Genomic DNA, 23,669 nt, shown 5'->3' on the forward strand with positions numbered 1-23,669 from the left:
TAGTCTTGCTCTAATCCATCAAACTCTCAGCCACCACTGATGGGGGGGGGGGGGTTACTACCTTTGCCTTTATAAATCATGTAGCTCAGAAGCAATAATTGTTGAGATTTAGGATCTCTAGAACTGACACGTTAAAATTCTCATCTTGAATATTCTATTACGACTGCAGAGACATCACAACAAGATTATTATGATGACTGTAAAACTAAGAAAAATGCGCATTTACCATTTACCAGTCCTTATTTATTCTCACAGGTGATGTTTCTTTTGAAGGCGTTAGGGGAGAAACTGAACACCCCACCTCAGATTCAGAAGATTGACATTCTGAACCGGAGGAAATGAGCGTACTGTAATTCTTTAGACTTCAGAGAGTTCTGAAAATAAATAGTTTAAACTAATCCCATGGACACGACCCCACATGCACTTCATCCTATCCCTTAAAACCCACCCCCGGCCATACCCACTACAAACTGCCAGTGGTGTGAAAAAACAAAAGGTTTACAGGACCATACGTCTTCCTGTCATACAGATGCCACCTGTCAGATTCCTCACGGTGGTGTGTTAATATATCTGCAGCACTGTGAGGTCAAGCTGGGAAGATTCTGCTTAAACTCTTTGCCCTCATCCATTTTCCTCTTCTACACATCTTTTCCTTATCCAAATGAGAAAAGGGCAACTTAAAAGGATTCATAAATATTAACAAACCAAGTCATTTAGCAGACACTTTTATCCAAAGCATGTGAGAGATTTAATTGTGAACTACTGAGTTTCGTTTCCCTCTGCTCCCTGTTAAAGCCAGCCTCATTGCAATCCAGTGGGGAGATTCCTCAGCTTTACTTCTTCTATGTTATATATTGTAGGACTAGTCACAGCACATGGGTTAAACTGCAGCCTCTCTTTGCTGTTTTTCAGAACTCAGTGCTGAACCTTCTAGACTTTCCTGCAGGTTTTACAGTACAGCATTTTCTGTACATCCCTATGAAAAAGATCAGAGAACAGAACTCTTTTGTTCGGTGGTTTTATTTTCATTAAGTTTTTAGAGATCCAAAAAAACATGTCCAACAGGACAAAGAGCTGAGAAAACTACTCTAATGTTCTAGTTCACTTAAAATTCAGATCAACAAGCCTAAGAGACAGAAGAACACAGTTACATTAAAATGGGATTGTTCCATGTAATCATTTTTTTATAAAACCTAACAAAAAAATAGTTTAAAATTTCCAACACATGCTACTGTATGCTATTATCGTGTACAAATTCAAAAATGGGAATTTAACAGTCATTCTGTTCACTAGCTGCACAATAAGCTTACTGCATGTGAACAGACAAGCAGTTATGACACCAACATGCCAAAATCAAACTTCTTAAGCATTTCACAGCACACTGAGAAATATGATACCCACCTCCCAGAATTCAAGAAGACCTCTGTGTACCATTCTCCTTCAGAAAGATGCAGTCACGCGGTGTAATTTTTCAGAGGTGGCAGACACAGTCTATGAAACCTACAACTGTAGGTCACCAAACAGATTTTTCCCTTTGTGGCCAAAACTCCAGAGGGAGAGATCCATGAATCATCATGACTCCCGCCCGACTAAATCTTCTCCAGCCAAACAAAGACAATGAATCATTCTCTCTGAAGCAGGAGTGGGAAACGTGGGAAATTCAGAAGTTGAGTGGGTACTTTTCCTGTCCTGTTTCAGGGAGCTGGGGGAATGTGTTCGAAAGGTGTCTCAGTCCAATCCATTATATCTTGTTGCTAATTTTCACATTCCTTGTAAAATGTTTTTCCACTTGGAACGTAAGGAAGTTGTGTTTTACCAATAGTTTATGGGTACCCAAATAGTATGCACAGCACTCTCCTTAAAATAAGCAGCTTTGACTTTGAGAGTGAATGTGTAAGTGACAATACAAAGCACAATGCACAACAGGGAGCAAACAGCAGCAGCTGGTAGTCCAGTCCGTTATTTTGTGCAAGGTTGTAATACAGATGCTGATGCAGAACAATGATGTTTATGACACACATTTGGGGAAAAAAAGGAGACATCTACTCATATGAGTGTTCTCTGTGGGAGAGCTTCCATGAACAACTTTAACTCAAGTCTTTAGCCAAGACTAAAACTAAGGCTCCTCATTCTTGCACCTTAGCAAGAATACTCTGAACCACAATACATATGACACCTACACTAGTATATTCTTACACCATATTTTGCAGCATTGACAAGATACAATAGCACATAGGAAGTTGTTCATATTCATATTTTTCCTTTTCCATCTCTTTCCTAAGTAAAACCGAACTACAGACAATATGCCATTAAAACTGCAAGACTGCAAGCCCAGTTTAATCAGGTCACTCAAGTCCACCCCTGGCATTCTCCTCAGATCCAGGGACCAGAACACGACATAACATTAAAATGCAGACGGCAGGCTTTAGGCTTTCAAGACAGTCTTCAATCAAAAACAATCCCCCCTCCCAGAATTCTTCCCAAATCCCTGCAGCCTTAACCCTTCCCTTGTTTAATCCCTAGTGTAGATGTCAGACAGCAGCCGTCACGGGAGAACGGCAGAGTCCTGACCAGCCACTGGCCGGCTCTGTGATGACCACAAAATAATCTGAGGGCCGTGACTCTGCCCGCGGTCCCACAGACCAGCGCAATGTAAAGCCTGGGAGGATGGAGCAAACAGGTCGGGCTGGTGAGAAGATCTGTTAACGGAGGAAGCCTGTGATTCAAGACTGTCAACACACCGGAACAGCTGGGACCAAGCTTTTGCACTGCTCGGCTATTCCCAGTTCAAGTCCCCTTTAAACACCCTCCTCCTGTCTGTATAGCATGAAGAAAAACCATCCCACACCATTCACCAGACAGGGAGTTACTCCAGATTCAGCTTGGAGAATTCCTCAAGTAGAATATGCTTACAGAGAGGAAAACGCTTCTTATTTTCCTCACAAGCCTCAGAATTTCACATTTAGGCGCCTACAGGATTTATTAGAATTAATTTTCTTCATGCCATCATGCCATTCATTTTATCTGCAAAAAGATCCCATGTTTCTACATCAAATAAAGGTGTAATAGTGTGTGCAGATTCTACCTTTCAACTTTTATTTCTGCCATCCTTATCTGCCTGTGAACTTCTAATTAACGCCATTTATCTGCCTGTTAAATCTTTTTTAAAAGAATATGGCAATCATCATCCACTGACTTATTGTATTCTTTATACAGCCCCCCTGTGTTCAGCAGGAGAGTTATACTGAGCACTGAAAAAAGGAGTGGCAGGTCTCTCTGATGTCACTGAAGTCACATAGGCCTCTGTTAAAAACTACTCATCTTTCAGGTTTCAAAGATTTCAGAAGACTTCTAAGCTGTTACTGATAAAAGGTGTAGGAGGTTCCCTGAGGATTCTGTGGATGGCTGCTCCTGTCCAGGGAGCAGTTGTGGTTTGACACGTGTGGATACAGTACCCACCTTCCTCTGGGGCCAGAACAGCTGCCGGAGCTCGAGGGCGGTGAATCCTCACTCTGGGTCCGACGGATACCATGGCCATCGCTCTGCTGCGGTTCTGAAGGCAAGAAGAGTGATCCAATCACACATGACCTTTCCTGCTCCGTTACCTTAAAAACAACTGTAGAACGCCCATCGGTCTGTCTTACTGGTCCCGTTACAAGTTGCTTTTTCCCCCCACAATCCTTTTACACACAGCGAACCTTCCTTGCCTCGGTTTTCAAGACTCTATAACACAAATTGCCAGCAGCCACATCACCCTGCAGCTCACAACTGGCAGCCCACTGAAGCTCAGCAGGTGTGAGCCTGGTCAGCACCTTGATGCGAGACCTCCTGGGAAAAACTAAGGTTACTGCTGGAAGAGGTGTTAGAGGGGCCAGTAGGGGGCACATCAGCTCTCAGTGGGGAGGAGAACAGAGTAATGAAGCCAATTCAGAGATGGGGATTATTAGGAGGCCATGATTGGTAAGGGCCAATGGGAAATTTGGCCAGGATGCCGGGGTTACACCCCTACTTAATATTTAATACAGTAAATTAATGGTAATTCAGCTGAGCCAAAAATTAGGACACCGGATCCCACTAATGTGACGAAGGAGCACGTGTGTATAAAATACCATGAATTTGGTGCACAGTCTGCACACTACACACTGAAACAAAACTTGTAATGAAAACACTGCCTCTTTTCCTCATTGCCTATTTTGTTTTATTCTTAAGCAGACAAGGAAATGTCATTGCTTCTCCAGATAATGACCAAGACAGAAACAAATATTTGGATCGTTTTCTTTAAGACTTCCTGGATCTTTGAGAGCAATTTCTCCTACATTAGGTTCAGGTGCAAAACAGGCCAAAACCTGGTCTCCAGTCATCGATGATATACAGAGATTGCTGGTACTGTATGTTAAAACCGCTCTGCCAGATCAGTAAAGCAAAGCCACCCCACAGCTCTTTTGATAACAAAAGTCTGTTTATGAGCAAATTAATAATGTCCTCATGTGGGTAAACCAGGAAAAGGAAAAAAAACAGTCCCTTTTTAAGAAAGCAGCCATTCAGACTTAAGAAAATCATTTTCTCTCCATAATACTGTGTGACACTGTAGAGCCATAGGTCACCCATTAAGTCAAAATCTAAGAAGAAACTTGCTCTGTGTAAGGATCACTGGACTTCACTGTTCTGTGCTATACGAGATCAAGACCCCCAATTACACCATTTGAAAAACAAATTACACATAAACGTTCCTCTGACAGCATGAACGCAAACAAAAAAATCCTTTTTAACCAGCTCTTTCAGCCCAATGCTTAGACACTTGAGCATGTAAAACTTTAACTGTTCACTATGTTTGGGAAGTAAAAAATAAGGAAAATCAAATAGTTTAATTTCTGCTATAAATATCACCATCAACACCCCCAGGACTTTGATAACTTACAAGTTATCAACGTCCTTGGGGTGTTGATGGTGATATTTATCGCCTCTAACACTTTTTTCTCCTGTCAAGCGCACATATCTTTCAAAAAGAAAGATCAGTACTTCTTAGAAACTAGCATACTATTGTGTCATACTGTATATGGAAAACTGCAGGAAGGGTTGAAGGTTAAGTCTAAATATATTAATCCTAAAATGTGGACAATGACAAGCAGATCAGATAGGGAGAGAATCACTCTTCAGTCTGAACACCAACTGGAAGAGCAATGAATTTCTCACTGACGTCACTGCTACCCTCTATTGGTGTATAAGCAGTGCTGTACCCTGCAGAAGGCCACTCCACAGCTAAGCATGGGCACTCAGTAAGAGTCTTACCCTCTGGCCCACAGGGGTCATAGGAACATCCACATCAGAACTAAAGAGCAAATAAGATCTCGTCTAACAGATCAAGGGTACACTGCACTGCAACAAACCAATGGTGCAGAAAGACTCAGATGACCGTGGACGAGAAAGAAGAGACAGGAAGAGGAGAGCAAGGGTGTGGAAGGAGTAAAAAAGATCAGCAGAATATGAAGGCAGGAGATGAGTGCTGCCAAGATATGTTTTGCAATGCAATACAACTGTTTTACAGCTACATTTTAATGAGATGAAAAATAAAATCTGTTTATTTCCTTGCAAGAAGGTGCAATTTAAATATCTAATTTTTAAAACAGTATTTTCAGTACCTGATTGAGTTTCAATAATTTCAGATCGTTATTCTCTTGAGCAGCAGAGAAAGTAAGATTTTCTACAAGTGCAGCAAAATACCAAGCTGTTGTTTTTTAAAGATTGCCTTTTCATTAATGCTACAATTTTGGAATTTATGTCAGAACATTTTTTTTCAAACAACAGCATGACGTCCAGAAACCCCAAACAGAAAAACTGGCAATCATTAAATTCCATTCAGTAGCTGAATTCATCTTAACCGGTATGGCAGAATTCCAAGAAATAACAGTCCCACTCAAATAATGCTCAAAAGAACCAGAAAAGATTCCAAAAATAAATTTATCTTTAACAAGGCAGTTATGTACAACTAGGCCAGAGCACTACCATTCTCTTCACTTTGAAATGATCAACAAATTAGTTTTACAGATTCTTGAGTATTGCAAAGCAACAATAGTTTAGACTTGGCAAAGCTTTTGCACAGCTACAAATTAACTATAAGGAGTCTAAGTGAAATCAGTATATAGGGGACAAATAGATTGATTTATTTTTAGCTGGATAAAAGTGAGGCATGTTTATTTATTTTTTGCTGAAGCCTTAATCAAGCGAGAACTGAACCCCAGACTCAGACAAGGCCCAGTGTTCCAGTAATCTCAAACCAGAGAAATCATTAAAAGTCACTACCGAGACGTCAAAAACCAACCCTGGTTAAAATGACTCCAAGACAAATCCAAGTACTGTTATTATAGTACCATTCAGACAGCAGACAGGCTAACGATAAAAAAATGATACAGTATGTGGCATTTTTATTGTTCTGCAGTGAACATCTTGTCTGATCACTGCCTTCCAACTGGGCTGTAATATTCTAAGATTTATCTTTATCAATCAGGGAGACAGAACAAATCAAGTTCTAAAGGTTAAGCTTGATTCGTGCTAATTTGTTCTTAATGATATTGTGACCTTACAGGCAAAAAATAATGAAGATCTTGGCTTCGACTGCATCAAAGTTCTCTTGTAGAGCTTACGAGTAGGATTATTAACTTTAAATTGACAGTTAACTGCAAAGAACCCATTTTTTGGAAAAGACGCAAAATATGACACAGCCAGTCAGCCCCATTATATGCTGCCTGAAAGAGCACTTTCTCAATAAAAGTGTCCAATTATCCTATTAAAAGAGTGCTCTGTAATTTTAACTATTGACTGCTATTTAAATTATCACTATAAAGACCAATGCAACAAAGCAACAAGCATTAAAAAGAGTAGGCAAATACTCATATCTGGCAGCCTAACCTTGTGCATCCTGCAGGGTTACAAAGCACACAAACACCTGGACACAGATGCAGCATGTGAAATATGGTCAATTCCACCTGTTTTAGGGGCTGTTTGCACTCTTCCTGGAAAAAACCAATGCACTGCTTCCCCGTTACATTTTTTTGGCATGGCATGTTTTTAATCATCTTTTACTCCCCTGGAAATTGGCCTTTTACAGTTTCTAATGAGGCTGTTTCTGCCAGAATAAGCCATTAACGTGGTTAAGTAGAGATTAAACAGAAATGAAAACAAAGTGAATCATAACATAAATTATGCTTATGACACATGCAGTAAATAATAAAATTAATAATGGCATTATTAATAGCTGCTGCCTTCAAAGACCCAAAGGTCCTACACAGATCTGAAAAGGAATTATTACAGTGTGAAGTTTGCCCTTACTTTTGTCACAAGATAAACAAACCTCTACTTTTTTAAGGACTAAAACAGCTGGAGTGAATACGCATATTCCTGCATTAATCCCTGGTGCGCCAGAGAAGTGCTGCGACACTGCCTTGCCTTGGCAGATCTACAACAAAAACAGTGCAAGACCTGCCTATAGAGTGCATATTGCTTGCTGCGTCTGATAAAGACAAAATAGTACGACCAATTTATCTTTCCTTAAGTTGTAAAAGGCATGTACACTGCTGTGGCTGAATTTGATCTTTTGGACTAGCGGCAAACATCCCCTGTGGCATCTGTACAGCTAGAGTCAAAACCCCTGTGTTTATCTGTGTCGTGGCCACGTGGCTGAGCGCCTGTGTCCACTGTCCACGTCTGCGCAGTCCTGTGAAGAGGAGAGATGTCGGTATGCAAGAGGCAGCGGGGTACCTGCAGGGGGGGCGTGTGAGCGAGCACAGGGAGCCCCTCCGCCTTACCCACCTCCGCCCCCCATCTGCGCGAAGGGGTGCTGGGGGGCCTGCGGAGCACGCGAGGCCTGGTGTTCGCGCCTGCTCCATCCTCCACTCCCAGCGCCAAGAAGACGGCGCGCTGAACGGCAGGGCTCCCCCCGCGCGCGGGCGTGGCGGCTCTTGTGCACGTCGGCAGCTCGGCACTTACTGTCCGTCACAGCGCTGCCATTAGGCAAACTTCCCAGATCAACAGCCAGCCCGTCCAGGCACACGGTCAGCTCTCCTCCCGGCACAAGGGAACCTTTGTTCTCCGTCTGCAGGGCCAGGTTCAGCTGGACGTTCTCCACTGCACCCAAAGACACAAAATGAATAATCCGTTCAGTTACGGATGGGCGCCCCACCACACTTACCCCCTTCTCCCCTCTCTGGCACTCAACCCCCACTTTTCCAGCTTAACAGGAGTTTTCTGACCCTTTGAGAGATATGAACACAGCTCCAGGCAGAGGTAAATGGCTGCCGCTGACATGCTGCCAGACCTAGGCACCCCTGCCCTCAGCAGCCAGTCTTCAGAAAAGGAGCTGCCGCCTCGTGTAAAGACAATGGATTTTAACAATGTGAGTAACTAACAGGATGGGGGAACAGACCTCCACTGCAGAGTGAGTCATCTTCAGCTTTTACACAGTGCAGGCACTTGTACAAATTATCCCCACAACATGGAAAAAAAGAGAAACCTCACCTTCATATCTGTGCCTACAAAACATTTACACACAACCGCCTATTACTAGTAAAGCACAAAATGGCTCGGATTTTAACTTCCAACCTGTGGATGGTTGTGGTGGAAAAGCCTTGGCAGCTTTGCGGATCAAAATGTGATTTGCTCATCCCTGTTTTTGAGCCAAAATCCAGATGTTGCATCATAAGGACAGTTTACGATCAATAGAGGCCATTCCGTCCATCTGGCTGGTTCGTCTGCTAGCAGCCAATCGATCCAAGGATCTCATCCAGGGATTTCTGGATGAAGCCGGGGTACTGGCTTTGACAACAAGGCTGGGCAGCCTGTTCCAGACCCCAGCAACCCTTTGGGTAAAGAAGGGTGACGGGTTCTCAGTTTTGAATGAATGACTATGTAGTTTCAACTTGGGTCTTCCAGTTCACTATGGGCTGACTATGTAAATACCTTTGAGAATTCTGAATACGTGATTGAGGTCCCTTCGTAGTGCGCTCTATTCAAGATGACTATCAAGGAGGGAACGATGACATTTTATCTATAGATGCAATGACCTCTTTATACTGCATAATACATTAGCTAAGCAATATACAGGATCATCGCAGAATGTTTTTGAGATCATTTTATGCTGCATTTCATTTAATAACTTATATGTTCCTTTAAAGTTTAAAACATACAGCATCTGGAGGTTTTTTTCCCCCCCCCATGCAAAACATTTTAAGACCTTGAGCTTGTCTGGTGTCTCCTGCAACACTGAGATGGTAGACATTACTGTATAACATTACAGTAATGTAGACATTACTGTAGAGCTGCACTGCAAAGATTATAGAATAAAATTAAGCATTCCTTTCTGTGTTTCTGCACAAGACCACATGTATGATTAAACCATAAAAAAAGATTAATTAACAAAAGAACTTGGATATTCTGAATGATATTGTTTTTTGTTAATTTATTAGGTTCATATTATTGTATTTCATTTTATTGACCATTGTCATGCTACATAATTCTATTACACTGGTTTTCTTGGGGAAATGGGACATCAGGGATTCCATAAATCCACATGGAGACCACATCCTCCCAGAGTTTAGAGGACTCTTGTACAGTACTTCCTGTGAAACTGCACAGCCCTGTCAACACGCTCCATGCTCAGCTAATCCTCACCTGCTCCTCAATTCACTGGGGATTTCTATAGACTGTACCTGGTTAATGTCAACACCAACAGCTTCGCTTTCTCCCATCTCATGAGCATAACACCCATCCTGTTCATCCCATTTTTCAGGTTTTAATTTCCAAGGAGAGAAGATGATTTTGATCTGTTGCTAGGAAACTGAGAAACGTTTTGCATCACTCATCTTTTAACAATGACCCCCTTATCACTTTAATCCTCTTTTGTAGGATCCTTATTTGTAGCATTATAATAATTACATTTTATGTTTTAAGCCATCTTTCATATTATGGAAGACTGTAAGTAAATATGAAACTCTTTGCCATTTTTAAACACGACCTTGATAATATTGTTTAAAATAAATTATGTGAAGTCTCACACATACAACAGTGTTTTTACTATCCTATTATATTCTGTAACTATATTCTGTTATTATAATCCTTATATTATACAGTAATCATATAATAGTAATAGGAAAGAATAACTGGAACTTCCACTTCTGAAGTATTTACACTTCCCATTGCAACTTCCAGTCTCGATAAAGAGATCCTTGGTGGTCTCAAAACATTGATGTCCTTTCTTTCACTACATAGTTATGTATGTACAGAGAAAAGGAAGAAGTACATGATTACCTTTTTTGTTAGACTTTGAAGGTTTTTAATATTGTTATTCCTTCATTCCATGGAAAACCTAAATTTACACACAGATACACTGCAAACATGGATTAATGGGTGGATGTCGAGATATTTGTCAGGAAGGCACTATTCTCTGGAGGGTGCCTGTGCCAGACTGACAGAACTGTGGAGGCAGCTCATTCAGTTACTTTGTACAGTTTTTTTTAAAAAATGTAGTTTCCACTGGGCTCCTGTCATAGCTCATTTTCAAAAATGCGGCGTTGTTCATTTTCCCACCTAATCCCTGTAACCGCAGAACAACGCTGCATATATGTCTACAGCTTTCAAGAAAGTTGATTTTTAGGAGCCAACAGCTCAGGTTTTCAGTTCAGGTTTTCCAGACGTTAAAAAAAAAATTATCTAAAACTACGTTTCAAAGAAAGGGGCTTTAGATGACCATGTCACGTGGTGATTAGGTAACATTCAGGCTCTGCCAGTATGTTTTCAATGGTATCCGGCCAGACCATGACACACTTTCCCATCTGCTGGAACACAGCAGGAACACAAGAGTTTCTCTGACGTACAGCGACATCAAGATGCTTCCAAAAGTGTTGATGGAAGAGCATGTGAATGTGCTTTCCTCACTCTGAAAAGTCTCACTCACAGACAGCACTTGGCATAACATAACACCTCAGTTATTTGCATTACATGGGCATATCCAATGTAAAGTCATGGATCAGATGAACTGCAGAGCTGGGAAACCGCAGTTCTGCAGTACACAGCTAGACAAGCTACATATAGACAGCAGGATGAAGTGGCCTAAATGAAAACTGGCCTAATTTGCGCAAGTTTTAATAAGACAAATTTGTTGCTTTAAATTCCTTCCCCACCACCTCCCCAGGCCTTTCTGGAGTTTAAATAACATCCTGGGATGCGCAGAGCAGCTAGGCCGTTTCATGTAATTGTACAAAGATACGCAAGCGCACTGGGCAGAAAAGTCTGATAAAAAGCTCAGATCCCTCTCATGACATTTTTAAGCAATTTTGAGACATCCAGGGAGGGAGAAACTTGCCTTGAAATTCCTTGAGTGCTGGCAGATCCACTTCACAACAATCTGCATGCAAGTGGTTAAGAAGCCTGGTGGTCCGCACTAAGGTTGAGCTGACACACAAAGCTGATGTGCTATTCTTGCCTGGTTCTACTTTTTCTGTTTTTTTTTCTTATTTCTTCACTGCATGAACTTGTCCTCAGTGCTCCATCTCTCACTCTCATGACTTGGATTACAGAAGAGCAGGCAGTGTAACTGCTATCCAAACTGGGCTCCAGCCACTAGCTTTTTGCAGCAAAATGTCAAATCAGCAAGTGATTACACCCCAACTGATGCTTTCTCTTTCAACTTGTGAGAATCTTGGGGTTAACAACACATATAAGTTCTGTACACTCACTACACGTCTACGCAACAATGTTTGTATGGTCTGCTTTCAGGGGTACTGTCCCAAGACAAAGAAAATAAAAACTTTAGTCTGGTAAAGATCCTTTTGCATTCTGAGTGGTTTCCTGCCTGCTGTTTCTTTCTGGCTTTTGGACAGACACCACCAAAAAGCAAAAGGATTGTTATGAAAGGATAGAAAATTATCACTTTGATACCATGCATTTGGAATGCAGAGCAAGGTATATCCTAATGTGTAATCTGCCTTTTCAACATCTCCAACTACCAAAAGAACACTTCAGCTTCCAATTCTAATGCCTTCCTGGACCCCCTCAACCTACACACAAACGTTGCTGTGTTGGTTCTCACTGGTGACTGAAACTCTTCCTTTGAGAGAGCTAATTGCTGTACCTGTGATCTCCACAGGTCCAAAAATGACCAGAACAAATTGGAATTGTTTAGAACAAATTTTGTGTGTATGTAATGGAAATCCTGAGGTTTTTTTTATGGGTGTTGAAAAAATAAAAATCAGTATGCTTAGTTTTCCACAGCTTTTTGGATTAGCATCATCAATCCCTTCAGTCTGCATTCACAATCGAAGCCCCAGCTGTCATTCCTTTTTACATCATACAGCTGTGTGCCTATAAAGAAAGTGCACTCTTGCAACAGCAAAGCTCAAGCAAGAACAGCTCCATCACAGAGCAGACAACATGTCCGACCCATTGGGTTAGAACCGGTGCTAAGTACAGAAGCATGACACAGGAAACGGACTGAAGGGCCCTAAGAAGAGATACTACAGACATCATAAGCTCTACTGGCACAGCACAAACGGCAATACTGCACTTTACCATACCGCGGCCTCATCTCAGAACCTAAGCAAGGCTGGACGACCTCCGAGAATATCCAGGTCACTCCTGCAAATAGTGTTGGTGGACCAATAGCTGGTGCTCATCCCTCTGTACCAGAATTTCCAAAGCAATGCTTCACTACAGTGAGTGGGGACATTGTGCAGGAGGAGGTGCAATCCTTTAGATGAGACATCAGACTAAGGTCCTGACTACAAGGCCCCATGTGACTTTTCCAATGAGCAGAGGGGTTAAACCCACTGTCCCAGATTCCACTCCAGGCTTAAACAAATGTGCAGTGGGACTGCAAGCAGAGAACGTCAGCCTGACATCACGCAAGTGGGTGCTGCACTTCAGATGGGATGAAAATTGCTATATAAATGCAAAGAATTATTTATTAATTCTAGTTCACAATATGAGCAAAAAAAGGCCGTAGGAGCTCTAACAAGATACAAGTAGCACTGGTACAGACAAAAGTATTTCCCATCCAGCAGTAACAGCATACTGAACCCGATTACAGCAGTACTGTAGCTGAAAATCTACAGAGTTGCTAAAACACTAGCTTATGGTGCACGAACAGGGCTGATGATGCAATGACCGAAATCAATGCTATAGCATGGGTACAGTACAGGAAATATAAGCTCCATGACAAACATAGCAATGAAAGCACTATGGAGACACAAAGCAAGTACATTAAAAGGCTGATTTTCAAAGTGCTTTCCTGCAGAACCAACCATGCTCCCCATTTGTTGACAGTAATCTTATAAATGTGAATCTCTCTAGAGGAAAGAAATATAGGCTGGGAAAGAAGAAATTAAATTAGTTCTTTTTCCCCCCCCCCCACTTTAAACCATTTTTCAAAAAGAGCTGGAGTTTATTCCAAGGTGGGAAAAGAGGAGTGGATGTCACCCAAGACTTCGAGCCAATCATTCTGTCACCAAACAGCACCCCCCACCCCTTTAATGTCAGATAAAAGCGGATTATAAATAAATCACAACTGCACTTCGGAAGACAAAAACAGTACAGAAGCCAATTTAAGAAATGCAAACAAGACACAAGTAATCATTTTACAGAGGTGGGTGAGGGAACCATAAAGCCTTAAGGTACTGCACTGCTATCCTCAGCACGGCTGCAATTATCAGTCTTTCTGAAAAATTGGCTTTTTTTGTCCGGGTTCACAGGACAGACTTTTTCAGCCTCACTGGAGGCTTGAAGTGGGAGAGAGTAAATATTTTCGTTGACATCTGAACTGCATTTGAGCCCAGCTGCCTGGTGAAGACAGGCTCACCGGAGTGGGAATAGGAATACACCTCTGCCAACTAACACCTACTAAGTGGGTGGCATATCTTCAATACAATAGATACCCACATACTTGCTGTGAGCACCAAGGACCTTTAGTTTATTCTGTTATGCCATTAGCAGGTACCTGAAAACAAAAAGAAGAAACTGTTCCAGATTGTGCAAAGCTCTGTTAAAGCCACAGCAGGACATTTTAATGCTGAGAACGGTCATGTGTAGAAACTCAACACATACTGAGGACTGTAGCTGGTAATATCTGATACATGTATGACCACAGTTTCAGCACTTTGTGAAATTCTGGCAGGATGAGACTGTCTGAAAACATACGAATGGTCTCGGGTCTCCCTCTGCCAGCAGGGAATGACTTGCACACAAGCTAGTAAGTAAAGTGGAAAGGGATAAGAACTAAAGCCTTTGCTCTTCTCTCAGTTTTTAGAACCAGAGTTTTTATGCTGGGAATGGCCAGTCATTGTGTGCATCATCCTTTTTCAGGGTTGGTGAAGTAGGGAGGAAAACATCTGAGGGATCTGCTCTTGTACTTCCAAAGCCTGCCACCAAGACCTGTCAGCAGATGTTAGATTTGCTGTTGATATTTGTGGAATACTCTGTAAACTAGGCACAGGTGAAGCTATGTTTAATACTACACAGGCAATTATGGCTGAACATGCAAAGTCACAGGAGGAGAAAAAGATTCAGTTGCAGAGGTTGACAGACCAAATGAAACTTTCCTCCATCTGCTACCTAGCCTATTTTGTGTCTGCCAAACCCTACAGCAGCCAAATTCTGGGAATCATTTGATGTCTTGCATCTAACACAGAGGCTAGTCAAAGGGTCTGAGCTCTTGTTTTCCATTTTTCAACTTTGAATCCCAAATTAGCTTTTTCGTAACAGAGCTCTTAACAAGCTCTGGGTGTATTTCGACCTCTAAAGGCAAGGAATACATGTTCAAACAAATGGGATTAAATAACTTACATCTTCTTAGCAATTTTTCTTTAACAACCCACTCCTTACAGGTGAGTCACTGCTTCATATAGGATTTGTACGTAACGCTACCTTATTGCGTTTTACTAGGAGTAGCGTCTTGTCAATGAACTTCTGCATCAGGCCCTGCACAAGGCCCAGATTCAAGCTGCACTGACAATAGCTTATTTTAGTGCTAAGCATTTCTAATCATCAGATCAGGTTCATCAAACCTTTACTGCTGAACTGTCTGGTGGTCCATTTATTGAGAACTCAAAAGAGACTGGCGAAACGCATGCTAATTTAAACGAAGGAAAAGCCCAACCTAAATCATACCAAAAACATTTACAAATAGCACACAGGAGGAAAAACCATTTAAATCCAGACAGCTTTCTTTTCCAGGAAACAAAAACTGTACAGTGTAAAGAAAATTCGGAATTGCGTTTGAAAAAGACCCGTTCTTTTAAAATCCCCCAAAACAGAGGAAGGGACGCTACTGATGTGGGTTTCAACAGCTCCGCCTGCTCCGGCCGGCCGCGGGAGCCTCGCTTCGCCGCTCGGCTTTTCAACAGAGCGGGTTATAAATCACGCGCGCAGAAGCCCGGGCCTGTTCCCCAAAAGGTCTATTGACTGTCATACGGAGCGCCCTCTCCACAGAGGGGTTTTTATGCAAAAAGAATATGCCTTTAAGCTGGCAAAACAGAATCGGCCTCTGTTCGCTGGGCTGGTGGGTTTTTTTTTTTTAACTGCGCCCGGATCGAGTTTCCCCAGTAATTTCAACCCAATTAAAACGCGCGTGAATGGGGTTTCAGTTGTGGAAGCCCAGGGTCCTGCTGACAGGCTGCAAACAATCTGCAGGCTGTAGTCAATTGCCAGACTCCCAGGGCTCCCATTAGCCTGTGTTTCTGTACCGGATAGTCACTGCGGCCTTCATGTTTCACCCTTCTACACACCTCATAAAATAAAACTTCTTCCACACAAGAGCCTCCCACTTTAATCATGGAGAAATGAATCGCATGGAAATCTCCTGTGACAAAACAGAATCTGATCTGAACAATGAGAAAGAGACTAGGTTTTCTTTCATTTGCGGGGGTGGAAGAGCAGACACTTCTCGACTCAACGAAGGGAGGTTCCCTGTACTAGAAGGACGGGATGTGACAAGATTATGCCCAGTCTGTCCATCTTAAACTGGGCATGTTTTTTTTTGCAGCTCACAGATTATCGATATAGCAGTCACCAGGGTTTCCGAATAATGTGGCCAAATGAGTGTGCAGCTTTTCTCGGTATTTCTGAGAATGCAAACTACCCTACCAAAGGTATAATACATAAACAAGCATCTAGCCCAGTGACACTGTGCCAGGGCTGGTCAGTGTGTTTTGCTGTGTGATTGTGCTGTGTCATTACTGTGCATACGTTAACAGTACTGCACCTCAGTGGTCAGCATGTCAGTGCAGCAGAGTGCCTGTGGCTCTGGCTGCATGTTACCCACCGAGTGTGTGCATGTGTGTTTGTGGCACTGAGAGCACCTCATGTTTGCGTGCTAGTGCGTTTGCGACAGCGTGCGACCCTCACAGGGCCGGCACCGCACTCACTCTTGCCATTGTTGCTCTTGAGTGTGTCGTAGACGTCGATGGAGGCGATGCCCAGCAGCTCGTTCCGCAGAGCGTGACAGCTCCACAGCTTCAGATCCAGGTGGCTCTGGGGCGTCACGTTCCTGCCGAGGGAGTCAGAAGCACAGTTAACCCACTATCGGCATCCCTATTTACTAGAATGCGTGAACATCCCTGCACTGAAGGCAGGGTACACTCTCGAAATTTAGTGCAGTGCTCTCACAAATGTAAAAACTCATCAAGATCTGAGCAAAGAAAAGAAATATTTCAGGCATGCTATTTAAGAAGAAGAAAGTAGCTGGCACACTCAACAGGCATCATAAATTTAAGGCTGGGCATTAAATAAAAGCACTCTTGTTACAGTTTTCCTGACTTCTTCAATTTCACATGAATATTTTTATTGACTGCCCAGCCTTAAATAAAATCCCCCTTTTACAACACTTTTTGAGTTTGCCAACTTCCTGCTTCTACTAACACTTAAAAGCCCAAGCTCTTGGTATTTTAAAATACTTTAATAAGAGGATAAGCTCAATTTAACTACAAGCACGTAACTGACACAATTGCAACCACACAATGATTAAGCATACTACAACACTTCAAGCTGTAGGAAAATGTGTTCATCACTAAATATTTCTATCTTAAGCACACAGGACACGTATAAATTAGTCCTCTTCTACATCTCAAGATGCTTAAACGAAAACTTTTTTATTGCAGTGATCAAACTTGTACAATTACCATCCAGTGCTAGCATAGTTCTGAACAGTGACAACCCTGAGTTATTTTCCTGATAGACATCATTATGAAGGAAAAGACTTGAGCTAGAAATCTCAAGTAACGTGCGCAGTGTTCACAGCAATGGAAAACTGGCATCAGGGTGGAATGTGAAAGAGTGAGCTATTTCTTCCCCACGCAACTTGCCTTTCATGACATTATCTGCAGCTGAGGTTCATAACTTGTGCCTGAATTAGTTCTCTTAATAATTTCTGAACTTCTTGTCTCAATTTTCTTTTGCCCCACCAGTTTCCATACAAAATAAAATATTCCTCCCAGCACAGGGAAGAAGTTCTCTGAAATGTACACGGCACAATCGGCAAGGTTGTTCGATTACTTCCAAGATTTGCCATTTACCAAACATCGCAAAAACAAAAATTGAGCGGTACAAGAATTAGCTAAATGCAAACTGAGGTTACGAAACAACTAAATCACAGTTCTGTCTAAACCTTTTTTACGCTGTTCAGGATTTAATGCAAACAAGATTCATAAATGGTTTGTGCATTCATGTTATTTTACAATTTTAATGGGAATATTAAAATCATCAGTATCACAGGAAAACAAAAACACCACATCCAGATGTGTTACTTTTATGTCTAGACAGCTATGAAAACATAGATCCAGAAATCCCCAACACAATGTATGAAAGAGAAATCAATGTTTTGCCAAAAAGACATATAACTATCATTCAGTCTATTTTACACAGAACACACACAAAGGACTTGTAAATTATATATGAATCTAGTCCTGCAAAAAGCTTTCTGCCATTTTTTTCAAAATCAATGACAGGTATACGCTCACTTGAAGGAAAAACCCTGGCTGCCTTCGGAGCACTGGTCAACTGGGATACATGTGGGTTTATATTCCAGGTGAAACAGTGGTCTTGTGTCCTTGAATTGATCCAGTGAAGTGCCCAGCTGCACAAATGAGTGCAAATGTAAGTTGTTTGATAAAATCACCAGCCAAACAAATTGAGTGTGGTGTACACCAAACGAAGAAAGCCCTGCCACTGGTGCTGGTAGCGGCAGGGAGCTCCCAGCAGGCACTGTATTGCAATCCCCAACTCCTGTGAGCTTACAGGACTTAGCCCAGACCAGAACCGGTGGTCTCCAAACTACAGGCAATAACTTACACTGAACAGCGTTGACTGCCTGTGAAAGATTTTTATTCTCTTTGTTTAAAATACTGCCAAACCAAACCTCCAGCTTGTTAGACATTTTTTGTGTTACCCTCAAAATAACAGATACAGCAAAGAAAAAGAAAAAAAAGCATAAATAACATACACCTATTGTATGCAAAATACAATAAAATGCTACATAACAGTGATACAAAATCCACTCACTGAGTACAGAATACAGCCCAATCTTTCTGGTGTATCATCAAAATTGTGCAAAATTAAAACTACATATTTTTATGTCAGTGTTGAGTTAAAAGACCAAATAGCCTGATGATAGGTGCTCTTCCCAAACCGCTCTGTTCCGGATTGTACAGAAGGAAAGAAGCTCAGATAAGGGAGATGTTAGATGAGAGTGGTCACTACTACTAAATATATGCCTCAAAATAATTTTCTGATGTAACAGTCTTGTATATACTGAAACAACAGATGCAAAGTCACAGACAGTTACTTTAAAAGCTGTGTGGACCACTCTATTCAGCTGTTTTCTCCTTGAGACGCTCTGTTCCCAAACCAGGCCACAACAGAAAAGGTTAACAAACTCTCAACTGCTACCCCTTAAAAGGGACCATGGCTTCCTGAGACGCACCAAACGTTCTGAGCAGCCTGAGAAAATAGCGGGCTTTTTTCACATTATGGTGTACAGTGGCCCCCCATTTCAAGGTAGAGGAAATTGTTGTGCCAAGAAACTTCAAGATATCTGCCATCTCCACTATTAGCCCCTATTGTTATTAGCCCCGCCAGGGCAGTATCATCTGCAAACTTGCTTTTATTTAGATACACAGTCATTAGTATACAAGGAGTACAGAAGTGGTGATAGACAGCAGGTTTGGGGAGCATCCATATTAAATTATATTTTGCCAAAAAACAGTTTACATGTAGAATGCTGCAGATGTTGATATTTATTGCATCCTAATTTGGATTAGTGTTATTTACATCAGATGCTGCAAATACATCTGTCCAGCTGGGGGGTGATAGTAAAAGAACGATGAATATACTGAGGACTTAATACTGAGGAAAAGTTTCTTGATGGTGACACGCCCTGATTTTACCAGCAGACAATTCTATACGTACTACATATGATTTACCTGTTAGACACACACTGAGTGACAACTCTGCCCCAGGCCAAAGCACAATCCTGTTCCCAATCGAGGAGAAGAAAGATCATCTCCAGATATCTGGGTTGATTCTTCAGCCCTCCTTTCCTTGAGAGCCATGGAGGAAAATACACTCACTTGACATTCCCATCCTAGACAGAATCTTGGAAGGACCTGCGCCTGAACCTCTGTAATTAATTTTAATTGCGCTTTGATTACTGGAAGCCCTTAAATTTCAGACAACCCACATGCCAGATGGAGGCGTTCTTCCTTGCTTCTTCATTTTTTCTTGCGAGAAGGGCCTTGCAATCGTTTTCTCCCGCGCTGCACATAAAAAAAAAGGAACTGCAGGGGTCCGGAGAATGGCACATCTGAGCCGATGGGCACGTGGGGAGGCACTTACAGAGTGAGGTCCTCGTTCCACTGCAGCTCCGGGTGTCCACAGCGTTTGCCCGTCTTCTTGGTCTCACTGGAGAGCCCGTCGGCCGTCACCTCCACGAAGGAGTTCAAGCGAGAGTGGCGGCTCGGGGACTTGGGCGACTGGGGCTTCGCCGACAGCACTGCAGCAAGAAGGAGAGAGAAGGATGGAGTCAGTGGAGAAGGCAAAGGGAGGGAGAGCCAGCCTGTCATCAGAAGAAAGAACAGCCACAGTGTACCAGGATGTAACGCTGTGAAAGAATGAGAGAGCGTACTAGAGAGGGTAAGCATTAGAGGAAGACGCAGTCAGTGTAAGAGTCGCAGAGACAGTGAGATTGGGTAGTTTTGGCGTTTCACCTGATCAACTGTTCCTTTTTCAACACACACTATTATGTCCAATATGGATAACCATAAGATTATATTACAATCACACTCTCAATAGCGACCTGCATTTCAAACAATATAACCATAGGTTATTATTATTGTCTTTGAGAAGAGAGACACCAATCTGAGCAGATACACTTTAACCCAGGGCGGTGACTCTGACTCTTCAGGCGCCGACAAAAACAGTAACACGCAGTTATGACAGTGCTGCTGCTGTATTGATAATGATGAGCACACACATGCAGCAGGAAAACCGGCAGGACTTCCATCACACGGCAGGCTGTAATACAAGACAAGACTAGACAAGAAGCTAGATATTTCAGCATTTTTGTTTTGTAAATATGCACTAACAAATGTTTAACATATATTCTGCTCTCCTGCTTCTTCAGCAGGATTTGTACAAGAGCCTGAATTGAAGTACTGGGCAATAGATTTTAAGCTGATAGAGGGGTAACAGTACTCAGTTTCCACTGAAGGCATGAGGCACAAAGAGAAACCACACCATCTAGTGGTAGTTGTTTGCATCACTTGGGGCTTTATAGACACTGAGAATCAGAAGGGAAAATAAGATTCCATGGGATCACCTTTTGATTAGCAACACTTCAACATTACATTTCTGACCATGACACCCCTTTAAACTTACTCTGAGCCCATTGTGTTATTTAATTAAATGACTGCCAAATCAATTTGTACATGACGGGAAAAAAAAATCTGTTCAGTTGCTCTGATCTTAACATCTTCATTAGGAGACACTGACTTTCTCCTCATGTGTAATTCTAAAACAGGAATGACAGAGGAGGCATCATGCATTCCTGCTTGTCCCCACCAGTTTAACCAGCCTTGCATTCCCCGATTTTTCTCACAATGCTCATGCTGCCCATTCGCAGATCACAGGAGCGGTATTTCAGCGTCCAACAGTGTAACGAGAACTACCCAGGTTGTACTGAAAACTTTTGTCTTTTTTAGGATGCACTTAAAGCACAAACTGTGGATTTAAGATCTATGCTTTTTTAAAGAACTATCATGTATGTTAAATGTCCTGACTGACCAGCCTATCAAGTCTTTGTCTGTTTGAAATTTGTCAAAAGGACATAAGTATGACAATTAAGCTGAGGCAATTCAGTACATTTGATTTACTGTTTTGTAGCAGGTAGAATAGGAACCCAGACACCCGGTTCATGTTGACACAGCACACCTGATTTGAGCTTTAGTCAGAATTTTTATTGGAGACTGAACCAGACTTTACAGATACCAGTAAGGAACAGTAAGAATCATATAAGCATTTAGGAAAGATTAGCTATCAATCCTAGATAGCTGTGAAAAGCAGTTTCTACCTTTTTAGATATTTCTGAAGTCTGGCTTGGAGAAAGGGGCTAAAACTGGTCCAATCAAACTTTAATTTGAGTGCAAAGCTATTTTGATCTTAAAGATACAGGGAAAACCTGTTGATAGACACTTTGCAGAACTAAAGGTGAGAATCCTTGATCAAGCATCTGCTTCTTAGAGGCTGTGACAGATGTTCTCTGTACCACAGTCCCACAGAGGCAGTTTGGGCTTCTAATTCTTCCACTAAATCAAGAATTATCCATAATAATTAGCTTTTACTGTATCTCAAGATATCAATTTCTATAAGATTTTACATTTTATTTCTCAGAGATAGAAGCCATTTTGTTTATTTTGGTTTTCACTGACATATTTCATTTGTGGAAAAAATATAACAAAAAAAACATCCACATTTAAAATCACTCCACTTCTTTTAAGAAATGTGTTTTGACAGCCTCATTTTTCCAGCCGGTGACGGTAATCCCCTTGGGTTAGTAGACACGACAGTATGCGATACAACTGCATGAAAACAAACCAGACTGAAGTTGATTACAAACTCTGAATCTAGTTTTGTGTGTATTGGAGGGGCAGCAAAACAAAAGAACAAACCAATATTGGCAAACAAAAGCAACAGTACAGCAATCCAGATTTGCATGTACTGCTGTAACATACAGGTTCCATACATCCTTTGATAACACTAGCAAGCCCTCAATTAGAAAACTGCACACAACTTTATTTGCCAAGTTAAAGAAAAACTATTGCTGCTCTAGAAGTAGGCTATTTGAAATATCAACAATAATACCAGATGTTTCAATGACTGTGTAATTTTTCTTCTGATTTTCAAATGTAAATGCACCCAGTCACAGTAGTCACCACCTCACAGTTCACAGTCAATAACAATGTGAAGTGTGCTTCTCAATGAGGAATACTGCAGAGCATCAAGTCTTTGATTAGTCAAGGTCCTTGGTTACTGTCGCAAAATGAAGTTTATTGGAGTGAAATGCAAAAAAATTGAAAACGGCAAGAAGTGATTACCTCCGCCAAGTTTCTGCTTTTCTCTTTCTACCTTAGGATGAGCTATACATCAGTTCACTTGCAAGAAACCATACCGCAGAAGACCAAAGTCTGATGTGTTTCTTAAGAGAAAATGTGACCAACAGGACTAACTCTTCTGGCAACTGCAAGTTCTGAATTTTATTATCAGACCAACAGACAAAAGATGCAATATATATTTTAATTGCACATTCGCAGACTACACAGTATTTTGGGGCAAATTTGTGAGGGATTCGTACAGTGCTCTCATACCTTCTTAGCACAACCCTTGGCTTGGACTCCCATAGTATACATAAGCTGGAATAACGCAGAAGAGGTTGCCTACCTTTCAAGGTCAACTGTGACTTTTCGGAGCTCTGGCCAACACCAGACCTGCTCGAACTGGCAGATGCCATGTCATTACAGCTCTGTGGACACAGGAAAATATTAACGTTAGTGGTGCAGAGCATTTTCTAAAAACATCTGATCACCTTGTAGTTTTAAGACCCATATTGTTTTTCCGTGAAGCTCCACTCAGCTCCAGCTCTCACATTGCACCAGGAGGTAAGAGGAGCTGCAGGTGTGCTTCTACTCATCGGGAAGGAAAGCAGCTCCACAGCAGCTCACAGGAGAGTCAGTGCATGCCACAGGAAGAGGAGCAGCTCACAGGAGAGTCAGTGCATGCCACAGGAAGAGGGGCAGCTCGCAGGAGAGTCAGTGCATGCCACAGGAAGAGCAGGAGCTCCACAGCGGCTCACAGGGGAGTCAGTGCATGCCACAGGAAGAGGAGCAGCTCGCAGGAGAGTCGGTGCATGCCACAGGAAGAGCAGGAGCTCCACAGCGGCTCGCAGGGGAGTCAGAGCACACTGCAGGAAGAGGAGCAGCTCTACAGCAACTCGCAAGAGACTCCATGCACACTGCAGAAAAGGGCACCTCTCTCACTGAAGGCCTGCGGGTGTTCATCATGCTGGAGTTGCAGTTTCTCTGGAATTCAAGCAGGCCCTGCCCAGCTAAGGAACACAATACCACAGAGGCTCCCTGCCAACT

General features: G+C 42.1%; 1 protein-coding gene across 2 annotated transcripts in view; it reads right to left on the reverse strand.

The window, feature by feature from the left end:
- Positions 1–23,669, reverse strand: part of wwp2 (WW domain containing E3 ubiquitin protein ligase 2) — a 118,341-nt gene that overhangs the window by 88,484 nt on the left and 6,188 nt on the right. For both annotated transcript variants that reach the window (XM_088613753.1, XM_088613754.1), the window contains 5 exons: positions 22,969–23,050; positions 19,870–20,026; positions 16,407–16,528; positions 7,984–8,121; positions 3,460–3,553 (listed from right to left, as the gene is read on the reverse strand). In XM_088613753.1, the coding sequence (XP_088469879.1) occupies positions 3,460–3,553; positions 7,984–8,121; positions 16,407–16,528; positions 19,870–20,026; positions 22,969–23,038 (581 nt within the window). In that variant the 5' untranslated portion in view covers positions 23,039–23,050. Of the gene's footprint in view, positions 1–3,459; positions 3,554–7,983; positions 8,122–16,406; positions 16,529–19,869; positions 20,027–22,968; positions 23,051–23,669 lie in introns of those variants that run through there.

Source organism: Lepisosteus platostomus, chromosome 20, assembly GCF_059453375.1.
Source record: "Lepisosteus platostomus isolate fLepPlt1 chromosome 20, fLepPlt1.hap1, whole genome shotgun sequence".
NCBI lineage: Eukaryota > Metazoa > Chordata > Actinopteri > Semionotiformes > Lepisosteidae > Lepisosteus > Lepisosteus platostomus.